This window comes from Triturus cristatus, chromosome 8 (assembly GCF_964204655.1).
Source record: "Triturus cristatus chromosome 8, aTriCri1.1, whole genome shotgun sequence".
In the NCBI taxonomy this organism is placed as follows: Eukaryota; Metazoa; Chordata; class Amphibia; order Caudata; family Salamandridae; genus Triturus; species Triturus cristatus.
In genome coordinates this window covers 161,395,720-161,423,378 of record NC_140591.1, presented here as the reverse complement: position 1 = coordinate 161,423,378, position 27,659 = coordinate 161,395,720, and the positions used below count along the sequence as shown (strand labels likewise).

General features: G+C 45.5%; 1 protein-coding gene and 1 long non-coding RNA gene across 2 annotated transcripts in view; one reads left to right on the top strand and one right to left on the bottom strand.

Annotated features, from left to right (window-relative positions):
• FAM3B (FAM3 metabolism regulating signaling molecule B) overlaps positions 1-27,659 on the top strand; it is a 237,444-nt gene that overhangs the window by 79,446 nt on the left and 130,339 nt on the right. Inside the window, exon 2 of the mRNA XM_085621228.1 lies at positions 17,934-18,077. Coding sequence (XP_085477354.1) covers positions 17,934-18,077 — 144 coding nt within the window. The remainder of the gene's footprint in view (positions 1-17,933; positions 18,078-27,659) is intronic.
• Positions 1-27,659, bottom strand: part of LOC146801751 (uncharacterized) — a 232,804-nt gene that overhangs the window by 147,861 nt on the left and 57,284 nt on the right. The gene's annotated exons all lie outside the window — the stretch shown is intronic.

Genomic DNA, 27,659 nt, shown 5'->3' with positions numbered 1-27,659 from the left:
AGGCAACACCTAACCTTTAACGATGGGAGGAAGAGTCTCGAAACTATAACAGAGTTGGGAGTGTGGATCAAAGGCTCCCATCTGGCGAATGAATTCAGAACTGTATATTTGTTTTCCTCTTAGTTAATTTCTGTTTACTCCCACCTCACGGTTATTAATAAGCTTCAAACAGAAGAGAATTGGCTGTATTTGCTGAGAGAGAGTATTTAATTACAAAGACTGCTCTCGCCGAAAGCTGCCAACGGCCAAAAACGTATTCATTGGAGATTGTGAGCCTTCCCAGCAGGGCCTGCTGAGACACCAGGGGCTGCAGTTGGAGCTGCAGGAAGTGCACGGCCCAACCAGTCTAAGGAGCTGCAGGAACGGTCCCGGAGCTTTGCCAACAGGGGAACCCCCCAGTGACCCCATCACCAGTGCGGGCCCTGTGGGGCTGACCCCTCCGTACAGGTCGGTGCCTCTCCCTTCCTCTACACGCCAGCATCAACCCACTGGCTGATGCTGGCGTTTAAAGGAAGGGAGAGGCACTGCATGCGCAGGGAGTTATGACGGGGTGTGCAGGGAGGGAAGCCAGTTCATGCTGAGGTGGCTGTGGCACTGGCAGGGTGGTGCCACAGTTTGTATGGGCAGGGAGAGGGGCAGAGGTGCGCTTTGGGAGTTAGCTGTGCAGGTAGAAGTCCAGAGGGTAGGTATGTGCAGTGAGCGGACCTGGGAGTAGACGCTGTGTGCAGGGAGGGACTTGGGGAGTAAAACATGTATGCAGTGAGACCTGGAGGAAGGAGTAGTAGCAGGTAGATACAGTGGGAGGCTCGGGACTCGATAGACAGTGTGTGCAGTGAAAGGCTTCAGATCAGCCAGTGCGCTAGGATAGAAGTCTAGAAGACGTGTTCTGCGAGATGCTCTGGATTATGTGTCCAGTCTGAGAGGATCCGCAGTAGACTGTGTGTGCAGTGAGGTTCTCGGGATTTGACGATGTATGCAGTGAGAGCCGCAGCAGGAGTGCAGTGCGCGGCTTAGAAGTAGGCAGTGCATTGGTAGAAGTTGAGGAGTAGCCAGTGTGTGCACTCCGTGCAGTGAGAGAGTGCGTTATAGCAAAGGGAAGGGCTCCGATTCTGGAGTAGATCATGTGTGCAGTGATGGGCTCCTGAATAGATCGTGTGTGCAGTAAGGGGCTCCGGACTCAGGATCCGACATTTAACAGCAGGTCTGCCGAGTCCTGGGGTTCAAAAAAAGGGAAAAGGCTTACCTGCACATGTGTCGTGTCGTTTGAAATCACGGCTGCAGGTGCCTTTTCCCAGAAAGAAACACACCCCTCCCGGAAATAGGAACTGCCTGCCAAACTGAAAATAAATGGATTGCCACTTCCGCGCGCCTCGGCCTCACCCAATGAGAAAGCCTAATTTACGGAGGCGAAAGGAGTGCAGTAATTGTTACCGCCCCCTGCACTGTGAGCCAGCCCTGCCCCTTCCCATTACCCTGAATGGCGCTCCACTGACCGCGCCCTGGGCCAATTCATTATCGCCCCATTTGAAACCCATGCACTGCCGCTTTTTTCAGCCACTCCCATAAGGCTGATGTCACCCGCCTCCTCGCTCCTCGCTTGTGCCTCGAGGGCGACGAATAGTTATCGCCCAGCTTTTGCACATGCGCACATTGCGCAGGAAGACTCTTCTATAAGTAAGTAAAAAAATATATATATATTTATTTTACTTTACATAGTTTAACTTTCAAGTTTCACGGCGGACCACCAAGCAGTGAGCACCTCTTTAAACTGCTCAATTGGTGTTCAGACTCTCCCTTTAGTTTCCCCCCGACGCTGGTAGGTGGGGCAACGCCCCCTACGCCCCATAATACCAGCCGCCACTGGTGTGGGTGATGGTAGGACCGATGATGGATGCCACTTTGGTTTAGATGTGCATGGGCGCTGGGTCTCTTGGTGAACCGCTTTTTACTGTAGGCATAAGTGTCAGGAACGTTTCCAAGGGGAGAGGGGGAAAGCATTCGAGGCGGTGAGTGAGGAGGGCAGTCTACTGGGGGGCTCATCGATACCGGGTCGATTTGGGGGAGAGTTTTTATAATGTTCTGAATTTTGTAATCAAAGAACTCGGCCTGGTTAAATATCTGTCCATCCTGATTAGAAGGGCTGACATGTAGCCATTTCTCCGACAGTCCTTACTACGTTGGTCCGTTTGAGAAGTTTTGCTATTGCAGTGAAGGAGTGGTCACTGCTGTAGTCAAACCTAAGGTCCTTCCACATCAAAATAGGACAGGCGTACCTTTATCATTGCATTATATGTACTCCACCATCATTGCAACGGAGTATAAATACTGCCAAGATATAAATCGGCCCCTAAATCTGTAAGCACTATTCAGCTTTTTTTTTAGTTTTCATTTGTCAAATGGGACATAATTGATATAAGCAACTCAAAAAAACCTTTCTATGTATTGAAGGTTTGCATCTTAACTAGAGCTGCTGTCATCAGCTCTGTATGTAACATGCACACCAATAAGTATTAATGTATATAATCGTCTCCTCCTAGGGTACTTGCACAGCTGGGATGTGTCTGTACCCCAGTACAGTCACTCTTTTGCCTTTTTCATTCAAAGCCTAAGCATTCGCCCTAATAGACAACCCCCTTGCTCAAGCCTATAAGGTACAACCTTTCTATCAGTTATTCTGTGAACTTACCCATGCTATCACAGTGAAGCGTTACCACCTTCTTACTATAGGGTTTTGCAGTTGACGCTTATGTATGATGAGTAGGAAGAGAAGTCTCTTAGTAAATAATCTAGGTGTTAATTCCTCATCTCCCTTCCTCTTCTTACTCAAGTGAAAAAATGCCAAAGCAGATTCTGAGAGGCTGCGACACCATTACAAGAACACACAGACACAACACTTTTATACAACACTTTTATGCACTGCCAGTCTTTTAATTGCATCTGTTGAGTTTCTGAGTTGAAGATCCTTGAGCCGACAAGCATGTAGGAGAAGACAAGCCCCATTTGAAACCATCCTTGTAGAACTTCCCCTCCTGTTGGTATATTCCATTCTGCCAGTTTCAGCTGTTCCACTCAACTCACAAAGTCAATGGAACAAGTTTCCTGCCTCATGCCCAATTTCTATCTAACTCGCTGTGTGAAAGGCAGCGAGTCTTCTAAGACCCTCAATGCTGCCTGGTGCAGGGTTCCACCTCTAATTCACGTTGGGTTCGCTATCAAAATAATGAGGCAAGCGCTGGAATCTTGAAGACAAGAAAAAGGTTTATTTCTCATGAGGAGATCACGTCAACTGCAGACATCGGGATGTCTGAGGGAGGTGTTCTGCTGATAACTCCTTTGGCTCTTCCTTTTATACAGGTTTGACACCATGCATTTGTTTCATCAAAATGGTTACACAAGCTTGGAGTCCTCGCCCCGGGCAGGTTGTCACACAAGCCCAACAGTAATTCTCTTCCCACCCAGGTCAAACAGACAATCTTATCTTGCAGCTGGACCTTGCTTCAGGGTCTAAAACATGTGAGACCGGCCAGATCTAAGAGTTCGTTCTGTTGATTAAAACAGGTCCCATTGTTGGTAAAAACAAGTCTTGCTGTTTGCAGTGCAATAAATCATGTTGCAAGAGTCTTTTTGGTGTTTGGAACCTGTTTGTGTAACTAGGTGCAGTGAGGGTTAGAGTGTCCAAAGGTTTGCCTGTAAACAGAGATGAGAGGAAAAACGAGTTTGTGGCAGCAAGTGGCGCTGAGGTTTGTTGTGGCAATAGAGTTTATAGCCCCCAGCACACATACCAGGTCGGTCAGAGGGTCAGAGGGATGCTAGTAAGGGCAGGGTGAAACAAAGGTGACCAACAGAGTACAAAATGGCTGTGATCGATTAAAATGACTGCAGCTTATGTGCACATAGAAATTTCCACCAGACAAGATGGCGCAGGCAATGTTCACGTGGCCCCTTTGAACATAACTAGCCAGCTTGTCAGTCTATTTCGATCTCCATAATGTCCTGTATCTCTTAATTATACATTACTCTCATTTTTGTTAGCTGAGTGTCCATAGTCTTAGGGTGCAAGGTAGTTATGCAAAGAGAACACAAAGGTGGTATACAGTGTATACCCAAACAACAACCACATATTGTCAATACTGGGACCAAGAGAATCATTGATATTTTCCAACCCCACTCCTTCAAGATGCCCCAAAGCCAACTTCCAATTGTCCAAGTCTCTGATCCCTGATGAATTTCTGAAGGCAGTCTATGGAGATGTTTGATTGCTTCATAGACAGAAGGTGATTTATCAGGAATGCATACGCAGCAGCTGGCACCGATGATGCAGCATGCTCCTCCACGGTCCGCTAGTACCACGTCTAGGACCATGCGATTTTGCAGGGTAACCAGACGGACCGCTTGGAGCTCAGCAGTGTTGGTGAGGATGCCAGCAGTGACGTTCAGGGCGGTCTCTACCACTTGGGACAGATGTCTGATGGCTCGGCTGTTTGCCATCGGACCCCATAGCGGGATGAGCCCTTTTGCTGCGTCGAGGAACTGTGATGAGGCAGAGTCTGCTTGATCAGTATCTTTAGAATGCTTTTCTCGATGATGCTCTGCATGGGCTGTGTAGGTTGGTGGCAAAACAAAGGCGATGTAGCACGTGCCCCTCCAGGTGTAGGCTTTGGTTCCACAAACAAAGTACATATTGGGTGATGCAAGAAGCGCTGCAGGGTTGGCAGTGTTCAAAGTCCTTACAATGCTACAGGTGCTGTGACCCACATTCTTAGTCCCACGGCCTTCAATACATACAAGGCCAGAGACGTTCACTACAGATAGGGCCACAGTCAGTGTTGCAGCAGTTCTTTTCTTCAGGTAGGAAAATGTGGCTCTGTTAGGATTATTTAACACTTGCATTTCCACTCGTTCTTTGGAGGGGACATTCATCGGGAATGTCGCATTGAAGGTGTGATGGCAGAAGGGGGCGGCTGTTCTTCCTGTATTGTTTCGCCAGAACTCAATGTAGAACTGGGCAATTGTTCCGTCGGAGGTGGCATCGTCTTTGTAACTTTCTTGTAGGAGCATCATCCAGGCAAGGCAAGATCCGTGAATAGAAAAGGGCGAAGGATGAAAGGGATGGAATGTTCAGTGGCATGTGGTAACAGCCCACAGACCCAACAGTTGGTACCATTGGTGGCAAGATTGTGCTGGTGCAACATCTGCACAAAATAATTATTCCAGAATTCTTTGCGTCGTTCTCGGTGATGTGGCGGTAGTGATACCAGGTAGTGTTCTTTGTTGGTGATTGGTTGCCAATGTTCTGTATGCAGGTGCATTCTCTTCAATGATCCAGAAGAGTGCGACCATTAGCAGGAGACAGGTGAGAAATGCGGCTACAAGTGCAATTGTCTTTGTGCTGTGCAGGTTAGCGGTCTTGGTGTCTTTGCGGTGGCTTTGCAGGTGTTCAGTTTCTTCCATCATCTTCCAGGAGCTCAACAACTGGTAGGACCACAGACTTTTGTCTGGCGCTTTCCTGGTAGCATTGTTTGACTGTGCTACCGATCTGAGACCTTGACTCAGTTAGTGGCCTGGTCGTTGGAGCTACCTCCTTTCGCCGATCTTAGGTTGTACCCTTTCTTGGATGGCTCCGTGGGGTCGGGAAATTCTGATAGTTCGAGGGTGTCTTCTTGTGGGTAGCAACTCAGAGCTGGTCGGTTCTTCGCGAGTACTTCCTCTTGCACCTCCACCCCTTCACAGGTTGCCAGGGTTGGAGGGACTCGCTTGCAATGATGATCGTGCAGCCAGTTTCGTTTTCCTTCCACTCGGAGGGCAGTTCGGGTGGTAATCCGGACTTGCCAGGGGCCCGTCCACCTAGGCTCCAGATTCTTCGTTCTTTGGAAGTTGCGAATCAACACATGGTCGCCTGGCTTTATTTCATGTCCCGGGCCCCTGGATACGTCAGGCAAGGCTTGCTGCACCTGTTGGTGGATAATTGTTAGCTCATTTGTCAATTTATGCAAATAATCCGACATTAATATGTTCGGGACATCGGTAATGGAGGTGGGTCTTGGTGCCGCCCAAATGCTCATAGGCCTGCCGAAGACCACCTCATACGGGGTCAGTCTGTGTTTGGTTGGGGTGGAGCGCATTGATAGCAATGCCAATGGAAGGGCGTCGGGCCATTTCAACCCGGTCGTGGCAACTATTTTGGCTAGTTTTAGTTTCAATGTTGCATTGTGTCTCTCTACCAGGCCTGCTGATTGGGGGTGGAAGACGGCATGGAACTTTTGTTTTACGCCCAACCCTCTCAGTATGTTCTGTATCACCTCGGCTACGAAGTGGGGGCCGTTGTCGCTCCATAAAATTCTGCAAAGGCCATATCGGGGGAAGAATTCTTTCAGCAATACTTTTGCAGTTGCTAAGGCGGTATTGTCGCGGGTGGGATATGCCTCCACCCATTTGCTAAAAGTGCACACAAACACCAGGACATATTTTAGACCATGGCATCTCTCTAGTTGGATGTAATCCATTTGAAGGATTTCAAAGGGGTGGTCAGGGACTCCAAACCCTCCCCGTGGTACTACTGTGCCCTTCCCTGGGTTGTGTTGTAGGCAGACTATACATTGTTGTACTAGGCGTTTTGCAGATTCTGCTATCTTGACATTATGCCATACTCTGGTGATTAGTTCAATCATGGGGGTGGAGCCTATGTGTGCTGGTAAATGTGCCATGGTCAATATGGGGATGAGGTAGGCATTGAGTAACAGCCATTTATTTCCGTCTTTAGTTCTCCAGCAATCTTCCTCGTCTATTAGTCCCACCTTTTCCCACTCGGTCAATTAGTCTTGTGTGCCCGTAGTCTGTATGTCCCTTACAGCGGTCCTAGCGTCAGTCCATTGTTCAGCTTGTGACCTGGTCACATACATTCGTGTCGTAGTTCTGTCTCCTGCCGTGTCTCGGGCAGTAACGTCTGCTAGTGCATTTCCCTGTCCAATGAGATCAGTCACTTTCCTATGTGCTTGGCATTTTATCACTGCTAACTTCTTGGGGAGGAGGACTGCTTGCGTCAAGGCGGAGACTAAATCTCCATGCAGGATGGGTGTACCGTGTGAAGTCAGGAACCCTCTTTCTTTCCATAAGATCCCAAAATGGTGAACCACCCCGAAGGCATATTGGCTGTCGGTGTATAGGTTAACTGTCCTGTCAGTTGCTAGGATACATGCTCGTGTGAGGGCAATGAGTTCTGCAGCCTGGGCTGAACGTTGGGGAATATGCGCTGTTTCCAGAACGGTTCGTGCTGTGGTGACAGCGTATGCAGCTGAGGTGGTGCCGTCGGGGAGTTTGATGCATGAACCATCCACCCATAGTTCTCCATCTGGTTCTAGAAAGGCGGTGTCTCTGAGATCTATTCTACTCTTTGTTTGTTCATCGGTTAGTGTCACACAATCGTGTAGTGGAGTCATGCTAGGATCATTTTCGGGTAGGGGTAACCGTGTTGCTGGATTGAAGGTGGTGCATCGCTTTAGGGTAATGTGCGGTGCTAGCAGGGTCAACTCATATCCTGTCAGTCGGGCGCTAGTCAAGTGTTGGGTTTTGGTCTGGTTTAGTAGTGTGTCGACTGCATGGGGTACTAAAACAGTGACTGGATTGGAGAGCACTATTCCTTTGCTCTGGCGTATCGATACTGCTGCAGCTGCCACAGCGCGCAGGCACGCTGGCAGCGCTCTGGCTACTGGATCGAGGGTGGCAGAGAAATATGCACAAGGGCGTTGTTTGTGACCAATTGATTGTGTTAGGACAGACAATGCACATCCCTCCCTCTCGTGCGTGTAGAGGAAGAATGGTTTGGAGTAATCTGGGGTTCCTAGGACAGGCGCTGAACAAAGGGCATTGCGTAGTTCTTTAAAGGCTGACTGGCATTTGGGGGTCCAGGGGAGTAGCGAGGGGATGTCTTTAGCTAGGAGGGAGAGAAGGGGTTTGACAATGAGGCTAAAGTTCAGTAACCACTGTTGGCAAAATGAGGTGAGACCTATCAAAGAGCGGACTTGCTTCTGATCTTTGGGGACAAGGGTGTCTAGGATTGTCTGGATCCTGTCAGGCGTGAGTTTCCTCCCTTCTTTTGATAAAAGGTGACCCAAATAGGTCACTTGTGATTTACAGAACTGTGATTTCTTTCGGGAGTCCTTGTGACCATTCTCCGCAAGAAAATGGAGTAGTTTGATGGTGGCTGTGACGACTATTGGTATGGTGTCTGCTGCTAGAAGGATGTCGTCTACATATTGTATTAGTGCCACTCCATCTGGCAATTGTATGGCATCCAACTGTCTTTTAAGCGCCAGGCTATAGATACTTGGGCTCTCAGTGTACCCCTGAGGTGCTCTGCAAAATCTGTACGAACTGGAGTTTAGGGTGAATCCAAATAGATAGCGGCTGTCCTCGTGTATTGGTATGGAAAAGAATGCGTTTTTGAGGTCAATTACAGTGAAGGTGTGGGCAGCGGAGGGGATTAAAGTCAAAATTGTCGTGGTGTCGGAAACTACTGGGTATTGTGGCACTACAATTTTGTTTATCTCCCGCAGGTCAATGATGAAACGGTAGGCTTTTCCGTCTACGTCTCCCTGTCTCTTTACAATCGTAGTATGGGACTGTTACAGACGTTGCTCACTACTTCCTCTACCACCCCTGCCTCTACCAAAGAGTAGTGCCTTCTCACCCTCTGGCGATATTTTGTACTGCGGTACTTTCGGTAGGGTTGCGTCCTGTCGTTTTGTTACGTGTACTGGGTCAATCATCATTCGTCCTGTGTCTGAATCAGCCCTAGCCCATAAGTGTGACGGCAAAGTGTCCAGTAGGGATGCGTCAGTCTCGGAGATGGGAAACATGTGCTGAGAAGGGTTCTCTCTATGGCGCTGGGGGTTGTCATACAGGATGACACGCACTCCGTCTGGTGAGCATCTGATAGCCGCATGGAAGTGTTTCAAAAGGTCGAGACCCATAATGGCATCTGGGGTGTTAGAAGAGAGGAGGAATGTCGTTTCAACGCTATTGTTGTCAAGGTTAAAAGGGATCGGTCGGGACAAAGGGTTGGTTGTGGGCGTACCGTCAAATCCTATTGAGGTCACATGTGAGCCTGACAAGGGTGCCCTTGGAATCAGTCGTTTGGATAGTGCACTACGTGTGTCTACAAAAAAATGGCGACTTTGTGCCCAGGACCTCAGCGGTAACATAAGGGCCTTGCTGATCAACATAGAGCTCGACTGGATCCCTCCCTTGCCCCTGGCTGTCCTATGCAAAGTTGTACGTATTGTCATAATCTGTATGTTGGTACTGATTCTGTTTGGGATGGTCAAATGGGTTCACTCTTCCTGGCCTTTCCTCGTTTGCTTCACTCGCGTACCCTCTCCCACATCCTCTTCCTCTCTGTCCACTTGCTATTTCCCTTGCCCCCCTGCCCCTACCAGCTCCTAACAAAGCCGGGCATTGGGTTTTCCAGTGTCAATATTCTTTGCAAAATGCACATTGATCCTGTCCTAGGTCTTGGTGTCCCACATATGATGTCGATGAATTGTTTCTAGGTGGCTGTACTCTAGGGGTATTCTGCTGGTATCCTCCCCTATATTGCTCCCTTCCTGTATTCGCCCCCTGGAGTTGTGCCATCATCACCCTTTCCTTCAAGTCCTTCTTTTTCCTTTCTGTAGCCCTGTCATTTTTGTTTCTCTGATGCTCATAGTACTGGGCCATTTGGAGAATGGCCGCCGGTTTAGATGCTGCCCAAGTACTTTCGCTGGCTTGTAATTTCTGGGATACATCTGGCAGTAGTCCTTTGACGTAGTTCTGCACAAATAAGTGGTGTCCGGTTGCGGTGCACATGTCTTGTCCACTGTAATCGGAAAACACTGTTTCAAATCTGGAGAAATACTCTGAGACATCCTCTTGTGGTTTCTGGCGGCACGCGGTTACTATGGACCAGTCTATCTTTTTCTCTGGGAACAGCGTTTTCACTTTCTGTCAGGGAGGTCCAATATTGCTTTAACCGGTTTTTGACCATGGTTCCGCTGTTTATCTAGTGTGTTGAGTTGTTCCCAGGTATGACGAAGCAGTTCGGTATGGTCTATTTTCCTAATCTGTTTCCACACATCTGCTGGCAAACATAACCCGAAGAACAAGTCTATGTCGGCAAGTGTCATTATTGTTGATCCCAGAGCGGTACCTAGCTCGGTGTAAAAGGTGGTGTTTTTTTTTCCGTAAATCCGGTAAAGATTTATGGAACGTCAAAATGTCCTGTCTGTCCATGGCTGATAAACCCAATTGTAGACCACCCTTCCTCTAGCGTCTTGATGGTTCATATCGTCATGAGTCCCTTGTCCTCTAGGAGGTACCTAATAAGGGGCAGCTTCTTTTATCGGCATCCTGCTATCTGGTTTTTCCACCAGGGGTCCTGCTATCTTAGATGTCCTGTCCTTATCTATCCGTCCTTGTTACACAAGGTGACGGAATACTTCCAGTGTGGATGAAAAGAGTTCTGTAACATCGTTGTCGCCTTCATCTCCGGTGTCTACTTTCCTATAGAGAGCCACTAGTCGCTCGGGCCCTACATCTTGGTACTTCTCTTCATATGCAGTAAGAGTGTGATAACAGAGACGTACAATAAAGTATTGTTTGTGATTTTCAACATAGGAGTTGCAAATGCCAGTTACATACTCTTCTGTCTCCTTCCTATCTATGAGGGATTTGACTATTTTATCAATGCCTGCTCGCTCATTTTTACTTAATCGCGGGACCCTGGGCGCTCCTTTTTCTTTTGATCCTACCTCTACTACTGTATCCTTTGATGAGGCATTTGGTGTGGGTGACTCGGTGGTAACAGAGGCGGTGGAGACTGAGGCGATCGTGCCACCTCCGGCTATACTTTGGGGGTCCTGGCGTTGTACTATGGGATGAGTAGGGGCGTAAGGGGGTGGCATGTATATGATTGGGGGACCTAACAATAAATCATCATCTACCCTTTGTTTTGCCGGTAACTCGGGGTAAAGGGTCGAGGGCGTTCTAACAGGGCATTGACCTGATATTTTTGATTCCTGTTCCTTTTTATCGATTTCTTTTTCTTTCAGTTTTTCTTCTAACCTTTTACAGTCTTGGTAAGCTGATTTTCGCGTTTCTTTATCTTGTCTAGCTTCATCTCTTTTCTTTCTTTGAGCTGCCTCTTTTCGCCATAAACCAAAACTGTCAAACATGGCTGGTCTAGTTTTCTTTTTGTGGAGAGCTAATTCTAACGTTTCTATTTTAGCGGGATCGAAAGATCCCGTCAGTGGCCACTGATTTACCCGGTCCTTCCTAGTGTATTTATGCCATAGTTTGCTATAAGCTATGGTGGCTAATCCATACTTTACGTACATGTCCTTGTTAGGGGTGCCTTCCGGCGGCGCCGGCTGACTGACCTCTAGCAAACGGTCCGGTCCAAAACAATTACAATCAAACAATCTAGAGAAAACAGGCATGACGTATTTATTGGTCAAAATGAATATCTCAATCAATCAATTTAGACAAAAAGTCTGCACTACCTGTCCTTCACTGTCTGCAAAGAGAGAGAATATTCCTATTTTTCGTTGTTTGCAAGCAGGGAATGTCTCAAATAACTCCATATCAAAGAAGGAATACTAGTATTTCAATCAAACTATTCAATCAATCAATCAATGAATTTAAGTTGTTTTTTCACGACCTTACCCGGACCGTATGGACAGTTTTTCGTCTTCTCCTTCCAGCGCCTGGTTGTCCTCTCACTCCAACAATCAATGCGGCGTTCCTCTAAGGTCCCAGTCAGGCCCGCAGGTCACTCGAGAGAGGTCTGTTCGGAACCGGTGAAGTTCAGTCGATCGGCAGCCAGACGAGGGTCTTCTCAGGCAGGTATACCCCCAATCGTTTAGTCGTTCACTCCGTCGTTAGGACCTTTCTACCGGACCCATGTGTCGCTGATGGGCCCTCACGTTTGGGCGCCAATTTGTGAAAGGCAGCGAGTCTTCTAAGACCCTCGATGCTGCCTGGGTCAGGGTTCCACCTCTAATTCACATTGGGTTCGCCATCAAAATAATGAGGCAAGCGCTGGAAACTGGAAGACAAGAAAAAGGTTTATTTCTCATGAGGACATCACGTCAACTGCAGACACCGGGATGTCTGAGGGAGGTGTTCTGCTGATAACTCCTTTGGCTCTTCCTTTTATACAGGTTTGACACAATGCATTTGTTTCATCAACATGGTTACACAAGCTTGGAGTCCCCCCCCCCGGGCAGATTGTCACACAAGCCCAACAGTAATTCTCTTCCCACCCAGGTCAAAGAGACAATCTTATCTTGCAGCTGGACCTTGCTTCAGGGTCTAAAACATGTGAGACCGGCCAGATCTAAGAGTCCGTTCTGTTGATAAAAACAGGTCCCGTTGTTGGTAAAAACAAGGCTTGCTATTTGCAGTGCAATAAATCATGTTGCAAGAGTCTTTTTGGTGTTTGTGTAACTAGGTGCAGTGAGGGGGTAGAGTGTCTGAAGGTTTGCCTGTAAACAGAGATGAGAGGAAAAACGAGTTTGTGGCAGCAAGTGGCGCTGAGGTTTATTGTGGCACTTGAGTTTATAGCCCCCAGCACACATACCAGGTCGGTCAGAGCGTCAGAGGGATGCTAGTAAGGGCAGGGTGAAACAAAGGTGACCAACAGAGTACAAAATGGCTATGATAGATTAAAATGACTGCAGCTTATGTGCACATAGAAATTTCCACCAGGCAAGATGGCGCAGGCAATGTTCACGATTGTCGTTTTGCTTTTAGCAGCTGGGTGGGGGCAAGTTATCCCATTGATGTTGCAGTCTGTCAGTGACACTACTTGCTTTTGCCATGAGAGGACGCGTGCTGGAAGTTAGTCCTCTTGTTTTACTTTCTGCTTTTAAACTTTGATTTGGATGCTTTTGTTTTAACATTGGACTGCTGCCTTAATTACGCATACCTCACACTCCCCTTTGATCTTGGATGCCTCTGTCTCACCGCTTACTCCCCGTTCCGCCACGGGCTTTCCCGTATGTTATGGAGGGAGATCGTGGTACAGTTTGTTTGGGCTAGAGGTGGGGAGGCGGGGAATTGCGTGCGCTCGGTCACCTGACCGGAGGGATTAAACTTCCATGCATCACGCTTCGCGCAGCGGACGCGCGCCAAAAGCAAGCCCGTCTGTGCGCCCGTCCACGGCCGACCGGGTCAAGGGGCATGACCCCTGACCCGCTGTCTGTGTCAAGGTTAGTATACTCTACAACACAACTCCTGGCCTTACGCCCGATCAGCAGAGCTGATTGCACACAATTGGCAGTTGAAAATGTAGCTAATTATACCTGCTTGGGCGTAAATTGCCCTTTCGTTCTGTCACAGTCTTGTTTGACTTTGGATAATGAACGTAGCTCTATTACGATTTCAAATAACTCCCTCCCTCCTAAGTGTCGGTTTCTCAGTCTAAATTGTCGCTCACTTCCTCAGCACAAAAGAGATATATTTGATCTTCTCCTCGATGAACTACCGGACGCTTTCTTTCTCACCGAGACCTGGCTTAATGAAAGCTCTGGGCCTGATATTGCAATTGCCCTTCCATCCAATTATGCCATTGTTCGAATGGATAGAGCCACCAGTAAAGGTGGGGGGATTGCTATTATTTTTAAACAACATTTTCAATGTAAACTGGACCCAGTAGACCTTCCTAACTGCGAAGCTGCGCTTTTTAAAATCATACTTAATCCTAAATTTACTTTTTCGGGCTTATTGGTTTACCGTCCTCCTGGCCCTTGCACCTCCTGGTCAACTACTTTGCCTGGTCTTTTATCTCTTCTATTCTAGAGTTCCACTAATTTTTTATTAATTGGTGATTTGAATTTACACTTGGAGGACTGTTCCAATCTTACATGCACCAATTTTATTGCTGATCTTGCGGCCATGAATATTTATCTGTGCAATTCTGGCCACACACATAATGCTGGACATCTTTTAGATCCCATCTTTTCCAGTCTTTCCTCTATCAAATGCGAACCAGCAACACCTATTATCTGGTCGGATCATTTTTTACAAAAGTTTATAATTACCGTCCCTTCAAGTCTTACATCTGTACTTCCTTTGTCCATGTCTTCCAAAAGGGACTGGAAAAAAATTGATGTAACTGCCTAGAACAATCTCCTCAGTGTAAATGTTCCCATTTTCGATTCTCAGGTAGATGTATTTTCCAAAAACATTCATAATTGGCTTTCCGACGCTGTTGATGTGTGCCTTCCTTTGGCCAAGAAAAAATTGATTCACCATCGCGCCCCAGCCCCATGGTACAGCGATACCCTTAAAGTTGAATAATCCAAATGCAAAGCACTGGAAAGGAAATGGCGAAGAAATTACGCTCCTGATTTGAAAGTAGTTTACAAAAAATCTATCACAATATATGTAAAACTGCGAGAGCCGCGTATATTTTCAATACTATCCCTGCCGCCAATAATTGCCCTAAGACACTTTTCAGCTTAGTAAAAAATCTGGCTGGTTCTGAAACCGTAGCTAAGCCATTGCCATTAAATAAGAACCAGTGCGAGGATCTTGCTCTCTTTTTCTCATGTAAAATAGAAAAAATCCATTTGGAAATAATCAATTCCTCTTTGTTTTGTTCTACTGATCAACAATCGACCACCATGGCCTGTATGTTGCCGTCTCTTAATTTAGCTAGTATCTCTACGGAACATCTTAATAATCTTCCCTTGTTAGCCTCCTGGCCCCTTTTAAATTTGGCCTCCCTTGGTCCTATTCTTGACAAAATAAAATCTGGCTCTCCAAATGATCCTCTACCCATCTCCATTATAAAACAACTTTATCCCTCTCATATGCAGGTTATCTTGAAAGCTCTGAACTCCTCACTGCAAGAGCCCAAAGTTCCGTCTGCCTGGAAACACGCTATGGTGGTCCCGTTGCTAAAAAAGCCCACTGCGGACCCTAAAGTTCTTGCTAATTATCGACCTATTTCCCTCCTGTCCATTTTTTCTAAGATTTTGGAAAGATGTATCCATTTCTACGTCTCCAAGTTTATTGGAACAAATAAAATACTTCATCCCTCACAATCTGGTTTCAGAACAGGTTTTTCGACCGAGACCACTCTATTAGGGGTCACGGGAAGACTACGTCTTCACCTGGATGCTGGACACACAGTCGCGCTCATACTGTTGGATCTGAGCGCGGCGTTTGATACTATCTCCCATCCCATACTAATAAACACGTTGAGATCCTTTGGTATCTGCGGCTCAGCCCTGGATTGGTTGGTCTCTTTTTTTAGCCGACCGCACCTTTCAGGTTTTCTCTGCCTCTGACAGCTCAAATATCTTTTAATCGCCTTTTGGAGTCCCTCAAGGCTCCATTTTAAGTACTCTGCTTTTTAATCTTTGTCAGGCCGCTAGCAGACATTGCTGACAAAGCTGGGCTGACTCTTTTTACATACGCCGATGATTCTCAAATCATCTTCTCGCTTTCCAACTCTGATCCATGCTCCTCCTCCGGCCTCCAGTTGGGTCTTCGACAAATCGCAATTTGGATGAGCCAAAATTATCTGAAGCTCAACAGTAACAAAACTGAGGTCCTTATCCTTGGTAAAAAGAAAGACCTATGGGTCTCACTGGCCTGACGAGATGGGTGCTCTTCCGCGGCCAGTTGATCATGTCCGCAACCTGGGTTTTCATATCGAAGACTCTTTGTCGATGCACCATCAAGCAGTCAAGGTTGCTGCTACTTGCTTTACCATTTTAAAATGGTTGGGCAAGATCCTTTGGATGTTGCCCAATGTCTCCCAGAAAACTGTGGTCCATGCCCTCATTACATCACGGCTGGACTATGGGAATGTTCTTTTTCTGGGTGCAAACAAGGCTGTGACCCTTAGATTGCAATTGGTGCAAAATTCTGCTGCAAGACTCCTCTGTAGGATCCCCAGATTTTCTCCTATCTCAGGCCACCTCCGAGATCTACATTGGCTCAGAATTGAAAAGCGGATCGAATTTAAAGCATTGAGTTATATGTTTAAAATCAAGTGGGGATTAGCACCTGATTATTTGCACACCCTTGTCTGCCCCTACGTTTCTACTCGTCATCTCCGCTCTGCCTCGCTTCAAAAATGTTCAGTGCCGAGGTTCAAACTTGCCAGAATGGGTGGCAGATCTTTTTCGGTTCTAGGTCCCCCTCTTTGGAATTCCATTCCTCTTGCTATACGCAAGGAAACTTTGTACACCCAGTTTCGTCGTTCACTAAAAACTTGGTTATTTAACCAATAATTTTCTCTGAATCAATAATTCTTTCCGTATTCCTGTTTCATCCAGCCCTGTCCAGGCGCCGGGAAACCCTTTTTGGGTAGCTCTCGCGCCTTATAAATCCAATAAATAAATAAATATCCTCTTTGGAATACATAGTCACCAAAGTAGGTGGTGATCTTGCCACTTGGGAGCCATGAGCACAGTTGCTCACATTCCCGCTTGACAAAGTAGAGCCCTTCGGGCACGAAGAACATGTCCTTCACATGTACACCAAGAAGATGGATCTGTGAACGCCATCCACCTGTAGCAAGTTTCAGGTCACACATTCGCCTGCTTCTGGATTGTAACCATAGCGTGACTGCAGTCAACACAATGCATTAACTGCGCCTGTTAGGTTTGTTAGGAGCTTGTTGCACCCTGTACCTCAAGGAGGGTAAGGAGGCAGGGTAAAATCACACCGCTCTCCTGTATTGGTCACAGGTATAAGCTGTTTATACATTCAGTGGTATTGTTTTATACATGTGTCTAAAGCAAATTGCCACTCGGGTCGTGTCTGCCCGAATCAGCAGAGATGAGAGCCCGTGCTGCAGCCATGAAAGAGATATCACCAATTATTACGGTGCAATCTGGTTAGGAACAATTTTTTTCCCAACTGGCATTTCCCCGAAGGTTGAAGGATCTGATTTTGGATGCATCTTTAGGATTGCTACCATTGTTTTTTTGTGTATAGCAATCGGTTGTAGTGGTTAAAACTTCGATGAATTTGACTGTTGTCCATTACCAAGCGTGTTCTCTTGTACATGAACATTTGTGTATGGGTTCTGTGCTTGTAGTAATGTATCAATTGTCAACAGTGGGATATCCCTTGTAGGTATCCTTTGCACACTAATCTTCACTTTTTTCACGAACCACTTGCACCGCGCCATTTTCTTTGGAGTACCTATATTGATATCCGTGTATATAAGACAATAAAGAAATCAAGTTATTTATCATGCAACTGATTGTGTATGGAACTTCCTTTTTGAATAAATCGCCAAGGGCGCATAGGCTGTAGGCTTTCTCAGAGTGAGCCTTTTGCTTGTACTATTAATGCATTGCCCAGATTCCTAGGGTCACAGGGCGACCCCTTATCTGTCTTTGGTTTCATATAAAATGGCCTATTCACAGAAGTAACTTGTAGCAAAAAACAAATTATCTTCCATGACAGCAATCGACATTGGGCCTGTGCTCTGGTTTGAATATTGCCATCTTTGGTAAACAATAAACTTGAGACTATGTTTCCGGATAATTGTAAATTATAGTAATTGGGATTGTGCTCCTGTTTATACTGTATTGTTTGTGGTTACTCTGTAAATGTTGCAGTTCAATCTGTAAATGTTTTCCTATTTGTGTATGTAATACAATACACTTTGTTACTCCTAGTGTATCCATTCCGATCTAAAACTGGCTCATGTTGTGTATACACTGTATAGTTATTACTTCATGGGGTAAAACTCTAAATATTAGTTTATATGTTGCCATAATTTACTCAGTATTGTGTCCGGGAACGCCGTGCACTGCATAATTTGTATATTACAGTATTTGTTGTAATAGTACACATTTCTGCCTGTTATTTGCACCCCGGTGTACTGTAAATGGATTAAACATTACTTTTTGTCATTTGATGATTTATAGATTTCTTTAAAGCAGTTGGTCTGCTTATCGCCTCCAGCTGTGCTTGGTACCTGGGCTACCTGTTTGCTGAGGTGCTTCCCGAGAATACAGTCGAAGTGGCCATGACCAACCTACAGAGCATCGCAGAAAAACCTGTTGTAAAAGGTGAGGAACCCTATCCGCCATCTCTGTAGCTGCACTCAAGCAATCGTCTTTCCACACAATCTAAAATGGTTTCTTAGCGCTCTTTGGGTACTGAATTGGGCAAAAAGTCTCCTGTACAAAACAGATCCCAGATGCTGGTCCAGAGAACCTGAATCTATGGACCTATGACAGCACAAAGCATACTGGGTAGAAGTCATCTTCTGCTGTTGTCACTGGGGGTTAGAGGTGGGAGTAAGAGTGTTCCTGAGAGAGTGCCCGGTGCAGTGACATCTTAAGGCTGTCTGGGGCCCTGGGCAATATGTATGTTGGAGACCCATATGTGGAACAATTCTAAACTTATTACCCTCTTTCAGCCATTGTGATGCCTAACAATACTGACTTTATATATATTCATATACTGGTATACACAAAAACAGCCAAAGACACAAGCTGACAGGGGTATGCCAGTCATATAGTTCCAAAAGAACTGTTGGAGCTTGGATCTTGATTTTTTTCCTTTTTACTTGCAACAACATTTTATGTAGAATTTGTTGTCTAACCAGCTTGCTATTCCCATTATGGTAATAATATGCTACGGGTGACTTGTTAAATGTTTAATGGATTAGCACATAATATTAAAGACATCTGCACCTAGCGCTTGTAATTGTAGTTTTAGTTGCCAGATATTTGTAATCACAAACATAACACCCTTCACTGCTGGTGTTCTTGCGTCTACTTTGAAAATCAGAGAGCTGCTTTGAGGGTTTTCAGTATTCCATTCACCCTTTTTCCGGGTTTGAAAAGCTTTGAGTGTATCAAGACCCTTCTACTGGCACTTCTCAAACACTTCATGTGCCCAAATGTTCAAGACAGGCCTCCAGTGACCCAAGTCTGTAGTGGAAAGTTGCTTGGGTTGTTTCCTGTACTAATATCCAAGTCCATATGATAAAAATAACTACTATTCCACTGAGAATATTACACATATCCTTTGCTAATAGTGTGCAGTTAGTGTGTACTTTTCCCTTTTTTGGCATTAGTTTGTTCACCTTTCAGGCCATTTTACAAGCCTTGTGACCCCCATTCCTTATTGAGTAGCGTCACCATCCTTCTTTTGAATGGATATGAAATGGCAGAGGCTTCTGTAAAGCTTGCTTCATTACAGGTGGCACATCACAACGAACAGATTGAAGGGGTTTTAAAAGTGAGAGCAGGTAATGTCAAAAGCACAGCCTGAGTTTTAAATCACAGCACAAATAAGAAATTGGGGAACGCAGTGTTAGGAAGAACAGTTTACATTAGACTTTGTTCCTTTGTCAGCTTTTGCTGTCTTGGGCCACACTCCCTCTTCCCAGCTAGTTCCATCTCAGCTAATAGCAGCAGTTTTACTAGAACACATTGAGATGGAGGTGGAGAGGGCACAATAGTTTTAAACCTCTATGTTAAATCAGTGAGCACACCCCTAAATCTGTGTGGGGATGCTCAGTGCTGGAGTTGCTGCAGTGTCCTTACTGTTTTGTATTATGAGTTACACTAATTGTTTACGTTGAAGTTGGCTCAGCGTGTTGACATTTGGGTAGTGGGTTTCTTGTTGCTGCTGTCCTTCAGTTGGCTTTTTCTCTCCCAACCCTGCTTTGCATCCTTGCACAGACTGGGCATGGACTTTCACAGCTTGGGTTTGTTTATTTAGGTAATTCATTGTGGGATCATGTGATGCATGTTATCCATTCTGTGTGGGACTGCTGCTGGGTCTTGGTGTCCTGAGAGTATGTGTGTGGCAGTTGCCACTATAGTAGTAGAGCAGCTGCAGCTTCATGTGTTATGCCTGATAAAATACCCTTCTTACCTGATGCCTTTACAGCCACAGGCTAGGAGCAGCCCCATGCTACCTGCATGCCGCACTCCTACCCTGCCAGGACTTCGGTTGGGTACCACCATTCCCCTTTTATCTTCCACCAGCTACTTCCCCTGTTTTCATTTTTGGCCTCACTCACCAGCTTCACCTACTTCTGAGATCTTTAGGATTGCTGCATGGGCTGATCCTGACACTGGGGATAATTGTGAAATAAGGTCTGGTTCCCCCAGTGCAGTGCAGTGGTTCTTAGCCTTTTGACCTCTCTGGACCCCACTTAATCATTACTGGTATTCGGGGACCCCAATGAGGCATTACTGGAAGCAGGGGACTTCGGCTTCAGCAATTTCGAAGATTTGAACCACAAAATCCTACACAAAAATACTGAAAAACGTATTCATCAAGCACATAACGTACACAAATCAACAAATGACAAAATATGTTTCTTTAAGTCACAAAGAAATATAAATAAGTAAATTTCCATTTGATTGTGTAAGCATTTCTAAATTTAACTGAGGCTACTTACCGTCCATACTGTGTTCTGTTTGATGAACAATTTTCACTGCTCCCAGTAATCAAAATGATGGTAACAATTTTTAGCCTTCAATGTCAAATTATTTAACATATACTGAATATTTTAACATTTTCAATTTTACTTTTTGCTTCTTTATTTATATACACTTTACTGATCTATTAATATTATTTTATTTTCTTAGCATTCGTAGACCCCCTGAGTAGGTGTTACCGACCCCCATGGGTCACTGATCCGCAGATTAAGAGCTAATGCTCTAGTGTCAAGAAGTTGTGTTATTTAGGCATTTAAGATATATTGCTTTTGCATGCACTTGGTGACTTACACCTTTAACGCCAGTCTAGATGAAGTGTGCAAAAGTGACTCATAGAATAGGAAGATGATTGAAGACCGTGAAATAAAGTAAGGGAAAAAACAATACAAGCCTATACAGCTCCCGGCTGCCTTTCGGCTAGGTTCATGTTATATAAATACCATATAAATCAAAGCAGTCTTCCAAATAAGAATGATTAATTAGAGTTGCAGACCCATATTTAAATTATTTAAAGATTTAATTTAAAATTAACTTAATATTGCTGTAGCATTTTTTTGTTCTACATTTAAAATAAATATATATGTAATTAATTTAAAATCACAGGATTAAGCATATACAGCCAGGCACCCTAGCAGGAATATCCAGCAACATAACCCCACTTTGCTTATGAATTCACATTACACATGTACTTCACATTACACGTGACTTTCAGACCCTCAAATAGAAATAACCTGGGTAAATGCACTCCTTGTGCAATTGCACCTCTTCACCTCTAGGGGATGCCCTTCTCCAGACATCCCCAGCACAGCCCTCCATACCTTGAGTGAGTCCCTAATGCACCCTCAGCTGTAGAACAAAAGTTCCAGACCCGGGATGCTGATGCCTGTTGGCTGAACCCTTGAGGGGTTGTTACTTCCAAGTCCCCCAGAAACTTAGGGAGGGACTTTACATCTTTGTGCTGGGGGAGACTGTGTTGCTCCTGCAGCTCCCCCTGCACCTTGGCACACACCTGGTGGTGACCCCCTCCTCCTGGGGCCACCACACACAGAGAACAAACTGCGTTTCCTCGCAGGCCGGTCAGGCCTGCAAGGCATTATGGGGCGCTTTCCTCAGGCCCATGAATACTAGAGCAGTGGTTCCCCCGCTGCTTGAGGGGAACCGCTGCTCTCGTAGGTTGCACCTTGCCGCCTCCGATCTCTGTTGGGGGCCCGATCCCACCTGGACCCATTGCTGCCAGGTGAGTCCATCCAGTGCGGGGAGCCCACCCCCGGCAGCTCCTTCCTCAGGGGCTCGGTCCCACCTGGGCACCCCGCGTCACAGGTACGTGGGAGGGGAGCTCGAGGAGCCCACTCCCAGCTGCCCTCGCAGGCTCCCCGACTTGCCAGCACCCTCGCATGCTGCCGCGGGAGCCGGCACCTCTCTTCTGGTCTGCACGCTTCTGCGGGCAGACACGAAGACTCCAGCCGGCCCGTCTGGACCTTGGGCGAGTGCGACAAACCCCCCCCCCCCCTCCACATTCCCGCAGCCACGGGGGAGTGCAATGGCACTCCCCCGTCCTCCTCATTCACTTCGGGGCCTGGAGGAGAGGCTCTGGGCCCCATGACAATCCGTCACGGAGAGCGCCGTTCTCTTTGGGGCCTGGAGTTGGGGGTCCCAGGCCCCTTCCACTGTTCCCAGGGGGGGCGCAATGTTGCTGCCCTGCCTCCGTTCTCGCCGGGGGCCAGGGTAGGCTCCTGGCACCCAGCTTGGCCAGTTTCCCAGGGAGCACGATGACGCTCCCCGCCTTAGCTTCTTCCCAGAGGGCGCGATGGCGCTCCCCTGTCTCCAGAAACGCCGGGGGGCAGTGTGGGATCCTGGCACCCCTTTCTGGGCCTCTTCACGGGGAGCGCGATGGCGCTCCCCAACTTTGCTTCTTGTGGGGGCAGTCCCCGGGACCTGACCCACCCCGGGGGGCATATTTGAGACCGGCGGCGGAGCCCCACGTGCTTCGTCGTCATTCTTCTCAGAGGTCACCTACCTTCTAGGGGGTATATCTCAGCCCCCAGGGGACCGATCTTCAACATTTTGGCCTCTTATTGCTCCTGGTGGCGCGCCCCAGGCACTGGGAACACTTTCCCTCACCCTCCTGGTCTGAAGGTGGGTGAATTCAGCAGGAAGCTGTCTTTACTGGCTTCCTGCACCAGCCTTTTGCCTGGCTCTCCTCCTGGGCCTCTCTACTCCTTGCGCAGAGGCCCCGGCTTCTGCTCACTGGTCCTGGACTCCCCTTTTGGCGCAATTCAGGGTCCTGGGACAGTCAGGGGGTTCTTCCTTCCAACTGCCCATGGCGCCAGGCTCCAGCACCAGTCTTCCTCAGCAGACCACACCCCAGAGAGAGCTCCTCTTCCTGTGCAAGCTCTTTTAAAAGAATTTGGAGGGTGTTGGCAGGAAGTCTCTGCTTGCCCTATCAAGCAGTGACACATCACCTCTCTGCCCCTGGTCCCTCCTTCCTGCCCAGGCCTCTGGGATAGTTCAAAATGGTGTTGTCCAGGGGTCTCATGCCACATGGTCTCTGAAAAGCCCCTTCCCCCTTGCTGCCTCCTCTCCAGAGCAGCTTGGTGCCTGGCACCAGGTGACAGCTACTGATGGATAGCTGGCAGCTCCACCCATCTTCTCTCCCTCTTGGAGAGGAGACCTTTGCCCTTGGAATGCTTGCCGTGAAGGGCCAGGTCTCTGAGGCTGCAGCTTGGGGTGGAAGGTCATTAATCCAGCCTGGCAGGGTCAGCCTCAGCTGGGCTCTCGTTATGAGCTGAGTCAGAGGAATATGGCATTTCTGGATAACCCATAAGCAGTACATATATGGTTTTAAATTCAGCAGAATACTTTTTCTCACCTAAGTTACACTGGACTTTAGTGCGTGTCTGGAATTTGTAGGCCCTAGGGAAGTGAAACTATCCCATGTGATCCCCATCCTCATAGGGGAATAATGGAGTAGTCCTTCAGTGAAAACAGTAAAGCACACTGACTTTTCCTTACATGTTTCTTCCCATAGTATAAAGCCTATTTCATGACACCACCCAGCTCTGCATGATTCCTGCCACACCATTACCTGAGCTGTGCACGCCAGGAATCTCACCTGCACAGCCCCTACACGTGTGCACACACTTGTACCCACTTGTTTGCATGTAACCAGCCCGGTGCCCCTTACTCCAGCTGTAGCGCAGTGGCCTACTCTCACTAGGGGGGCACCAGTAAAATCCACATACAATCATTTATCATGAGTTCACTGTGGGTGAGTCCCAACTTATGAGGCTTTCCCACAGTAAAAGCTCAACAATTAGGTGTTCAAAAAGTGAAAAATCCGGGAGGCTCAGATGGTCAGAACCACCTTCTAACAATAGAGTTCTTTATTACCGTGCTCAAAACACCACTCTCCACCAGGGCATACCTTATATTGTCAATCAACATAATGCATAGAGATAGAACTCTTAACATACATACCATCCGACCCAACTTTAGCACTCACTAATTGGCTACTGCAGCATTTAACAGCACTCGTCACACACATGTACATTTTCCAGGCAATTGGCATGCGTGTCATCCCAAAAGATGTGTAAGCAGTTCAGTAAAACCTTTTAGTTTCACCCATCTATTATCAAGCTCATTTCCCGACATCTTATTGAAGAGGACATATTCACCTAATATCAGAAAATATCCTTTCACGCTATTGATGGTACACCTTCAAAAGCTAAATCAGTCTCTAGTCTGCAATGGAAATCTCAGAACCATTTGAAAAATTGAGAAAACAAAGACGAGCAATTAAAGGCATATTAGGCCCTGCTCCCATACGTGTTTAGAAGGTACATATTGAATTACTTAAACTAACAAAGACTCCCTCTTTACAAGGGAAATCAATATCTATGTCTGAGGTTCACATACCTTATGAAGACAAATACATTATGCTGTTAAAGAAACCCATTAGAAAAGCCTTATTTTACCGATAGTTGAAAATTAAATTTAAGTTCATTGTATAATACGTATACTTTATAAATGCAAAGACTTTCTAGAGAATAAAATACCTATTGGCTGTAATTGTGTTGTACAAACCTGGAAGACAATATGAAGAAAAATATTAAAAAGGGCACACTGGGCAAAGGTACTCCCTATATTTAAGTAGGGTGTTTTTGGCATTGTTGTAGAGATCCCACCTAATTTCATATAGTTTTAAAGACGAGAACCAAGGAATGCTTTTAGCAGCCTACAGCTATTGGAGAGGAGGACCTAGAGGTACACTTCAATGAGTAAGTTGAGAATGTGAAATTTTAAGCATCACATATTTAGCCTCCCTACTTGGCCAAATACCAATTTTATGGCTGCAGGGTGCCTCAAAGATTTATACCTAAGCGAGTCGTGATCAAAGCAGAAAACAAAGTATACATGTAGTAGACTCTTTGGAAAACATGAACTGTGGTTTGACCAGGATATAGTTGTGAGAGGTAATCTATTTGCAGTGAATAAAAATACCCTGCAAGAAGGGCGTTAGCGATGGCATTGAAACAGATATAGATTTGATCAAAGACAAATAATCTTTGGCACAATTCTGTTGTAATAAGCAATCAATTGGCTCGTTACTTATTGAGTGTGTCTAGTTAAACCTTGTGTAGGAACCACTTGCTATTCTGTATGGGTAAAAATATTAAAGTAATACATATTAGTGGCAAGGAAAGGCCATAGTACTGTAACTGTTACATCACAAGACTGGTGAACTACTACATACTCTTTTGATTTTCCCCACTGAGATCTTTTTAATTTCAAAGGATTTTTATTAGGTATTTCAAAAAGATAAACGCAAAGAAAAGGCAACCGGTGTACAGAGTAAAATTGATGAGATCCTTCAGCTGGGTAGAGATATAACAACTTTAGCAATATAATAAGTAGGTGGTATTGTTATAAACAGTATAAAAAAATACAGAGTTCAAGGTATGAGATGATACAAAGCAATGTACAACCGGTGAATAATCAACGAATAATACTCGACTTGAGGAGATAGAGAATTAAAGAGAAGAGAGGAGAAGAGAAAATATGAGACGAAGAGAAGAATAACAGTTATACAGAAATTAAAGGAGTTGAAAAATTGGTCTACTTTTGCCTGTGTTGGATATCCAATCAATTTTCATATATGGAAGAGAAGTCCTATGGAGGTAGAACTGGGTTGTTCCAGTACGCCTGAAGTTCCTGAGTTCGTTATAGTCCGCATTATACTCATTTAATGGCAATAGCTGCGATCTTTGAAAGGATAAAATGCCTAAAGCCTGTATTGAAAAGCTTAGCGGTACGGAAAATATCTGAAGACTTCAAACTTGTGTAGTCCCTTGGTAAATTGAGGTTGTATCCTCTTTAAAATTGAAAATAATGAAACTTGACATGTTAATTGGTTAACTGTTTTAATTGTGTGAGGCTGTTCAAAATTTATTATATTTTATATGGGGCAGGAAGTCTAAAGACATTTATATTTTAAAAGTAAAGAATAATAAAAAAAAGGCTAAAAAAATAAGTAAAATCACAATTTATTAATAATTTTATCATTTCTGTGGTAAACTTTTTTCAAGTCCACTTACCTAGAGCTTGAACAATTTATACATAAGATATACTATTGACATTTCAAAATAATTAAGAACCGTTTAAAAAGTCATTGCAGGACTACTGAAAGCACATGGAGGCCGTACCAATGTCAGACTAAGTACACACATACCAACGCAACTTGTTCACTCATGTCACTGACATTCTACTACTCTAGAAAAGGGACATCATATTTTTTTAAAGAAAAAGTTCTGAAGTTTAAGAAATCCAAAAATGGGGTAAAACAGGTTTTCCCAAAAATGGGGTAAAACAGGTTTTCCCAGTTGCTCGCAGTAGAAGAAATAGCCTGGAACTTGGAAGGGTGCGATGGGACAGTCAAGCGTTAAGTCAGTACAACTTGTTTACAATGTGTCAATAGCTCATTTGTTTGTCATGTAGTTTCTAAGATTCCTGTAGACCCTGGACTGTTTTGTGCACTCAAGGGCATCAGATAAGTATGCATTGTTTTCACGATCATGGTGCCAAAGTCCACAAGAACAAGCTAGCAAGCACTGGCAAAGCCAATAGGTCTCAGCAATCCAAGAGCTATTGGCGATGTCAATCTCTTTTAGACATGTTGAATAGCAGCACGGCTGCTGTTCAGCATGGCTGAAAGTCATGTAAAAAAGTATTATGACCCAGCCTGCACTTTATTCTGAATTCACATACTTGAAAGTGCTTTTATGCACGATAATGAAGAAAAACGATTTGGTGAAATTAAATATGTGGGCTAGAGCTCTCAAGAGGCAGCTCTTAAACAACGTGCCTGAGCAGCAACTTCCTTACTCCAGCTCCCACAGCTGCTGCTTGGCCTGGCCAATTTCCAGGTGTGTGCCCAGCCCTTAACAGCAGACCTGTATTTGTCTGCTTGAGCTGTAGTGTGCTGCTCCATTGTGACTTTTCTGCATAAGCTGGCAAATATGCTTAAATGAGACGGTCACAGTGGGTGAACTGGGAGAGTCAAAATGAAACAAAAGTTACATTGTTTTGCCACATTTCGGAATGTTTGTTAATAATGAATGGTAGAAAAGATTACAAGCCAGCAGGGTTGTGTATACTGTGCACTGTGCAGAGGGTTACAACAGAAACCCAAGACCTTATATACAAAATTCTTATAAATCATAATAAGTGAATCAAAACCTAAATAAGTTGGTTGCATTGTATTTGTATATATGCATCAAATTTCCTTGAAACAAATTAATAAAACATGATAGTATCACCAGTACATGTCATGTTGCTTAAAGAAACATAGCATATAGACATAACATCATGCTAGTCACATAAATCAATATACAAATTATTTGAGAAAAGGCCCGATGCATTTCGGGACTGGCACGTCCCTTCGTCAGGGGAAACCTGTAGACAAAGATATCAATATTACAAGCCATATCAAAAACCATTTTATAGTGTTTTTTTGGGGGAACAACATGTGGGTACCAATTACTAAAAACACGTAGAGCTTCAATAAAGCTGTGCTTAATTGTTATACTTGTGTTATTACTTCACCCGTGTATAGTTAGTAATGTGCTTAAGTTACTGAAATTAAATAAAAAATTATGACAAGTGTACTGTTAGTTTGTGAATAAGAGAATT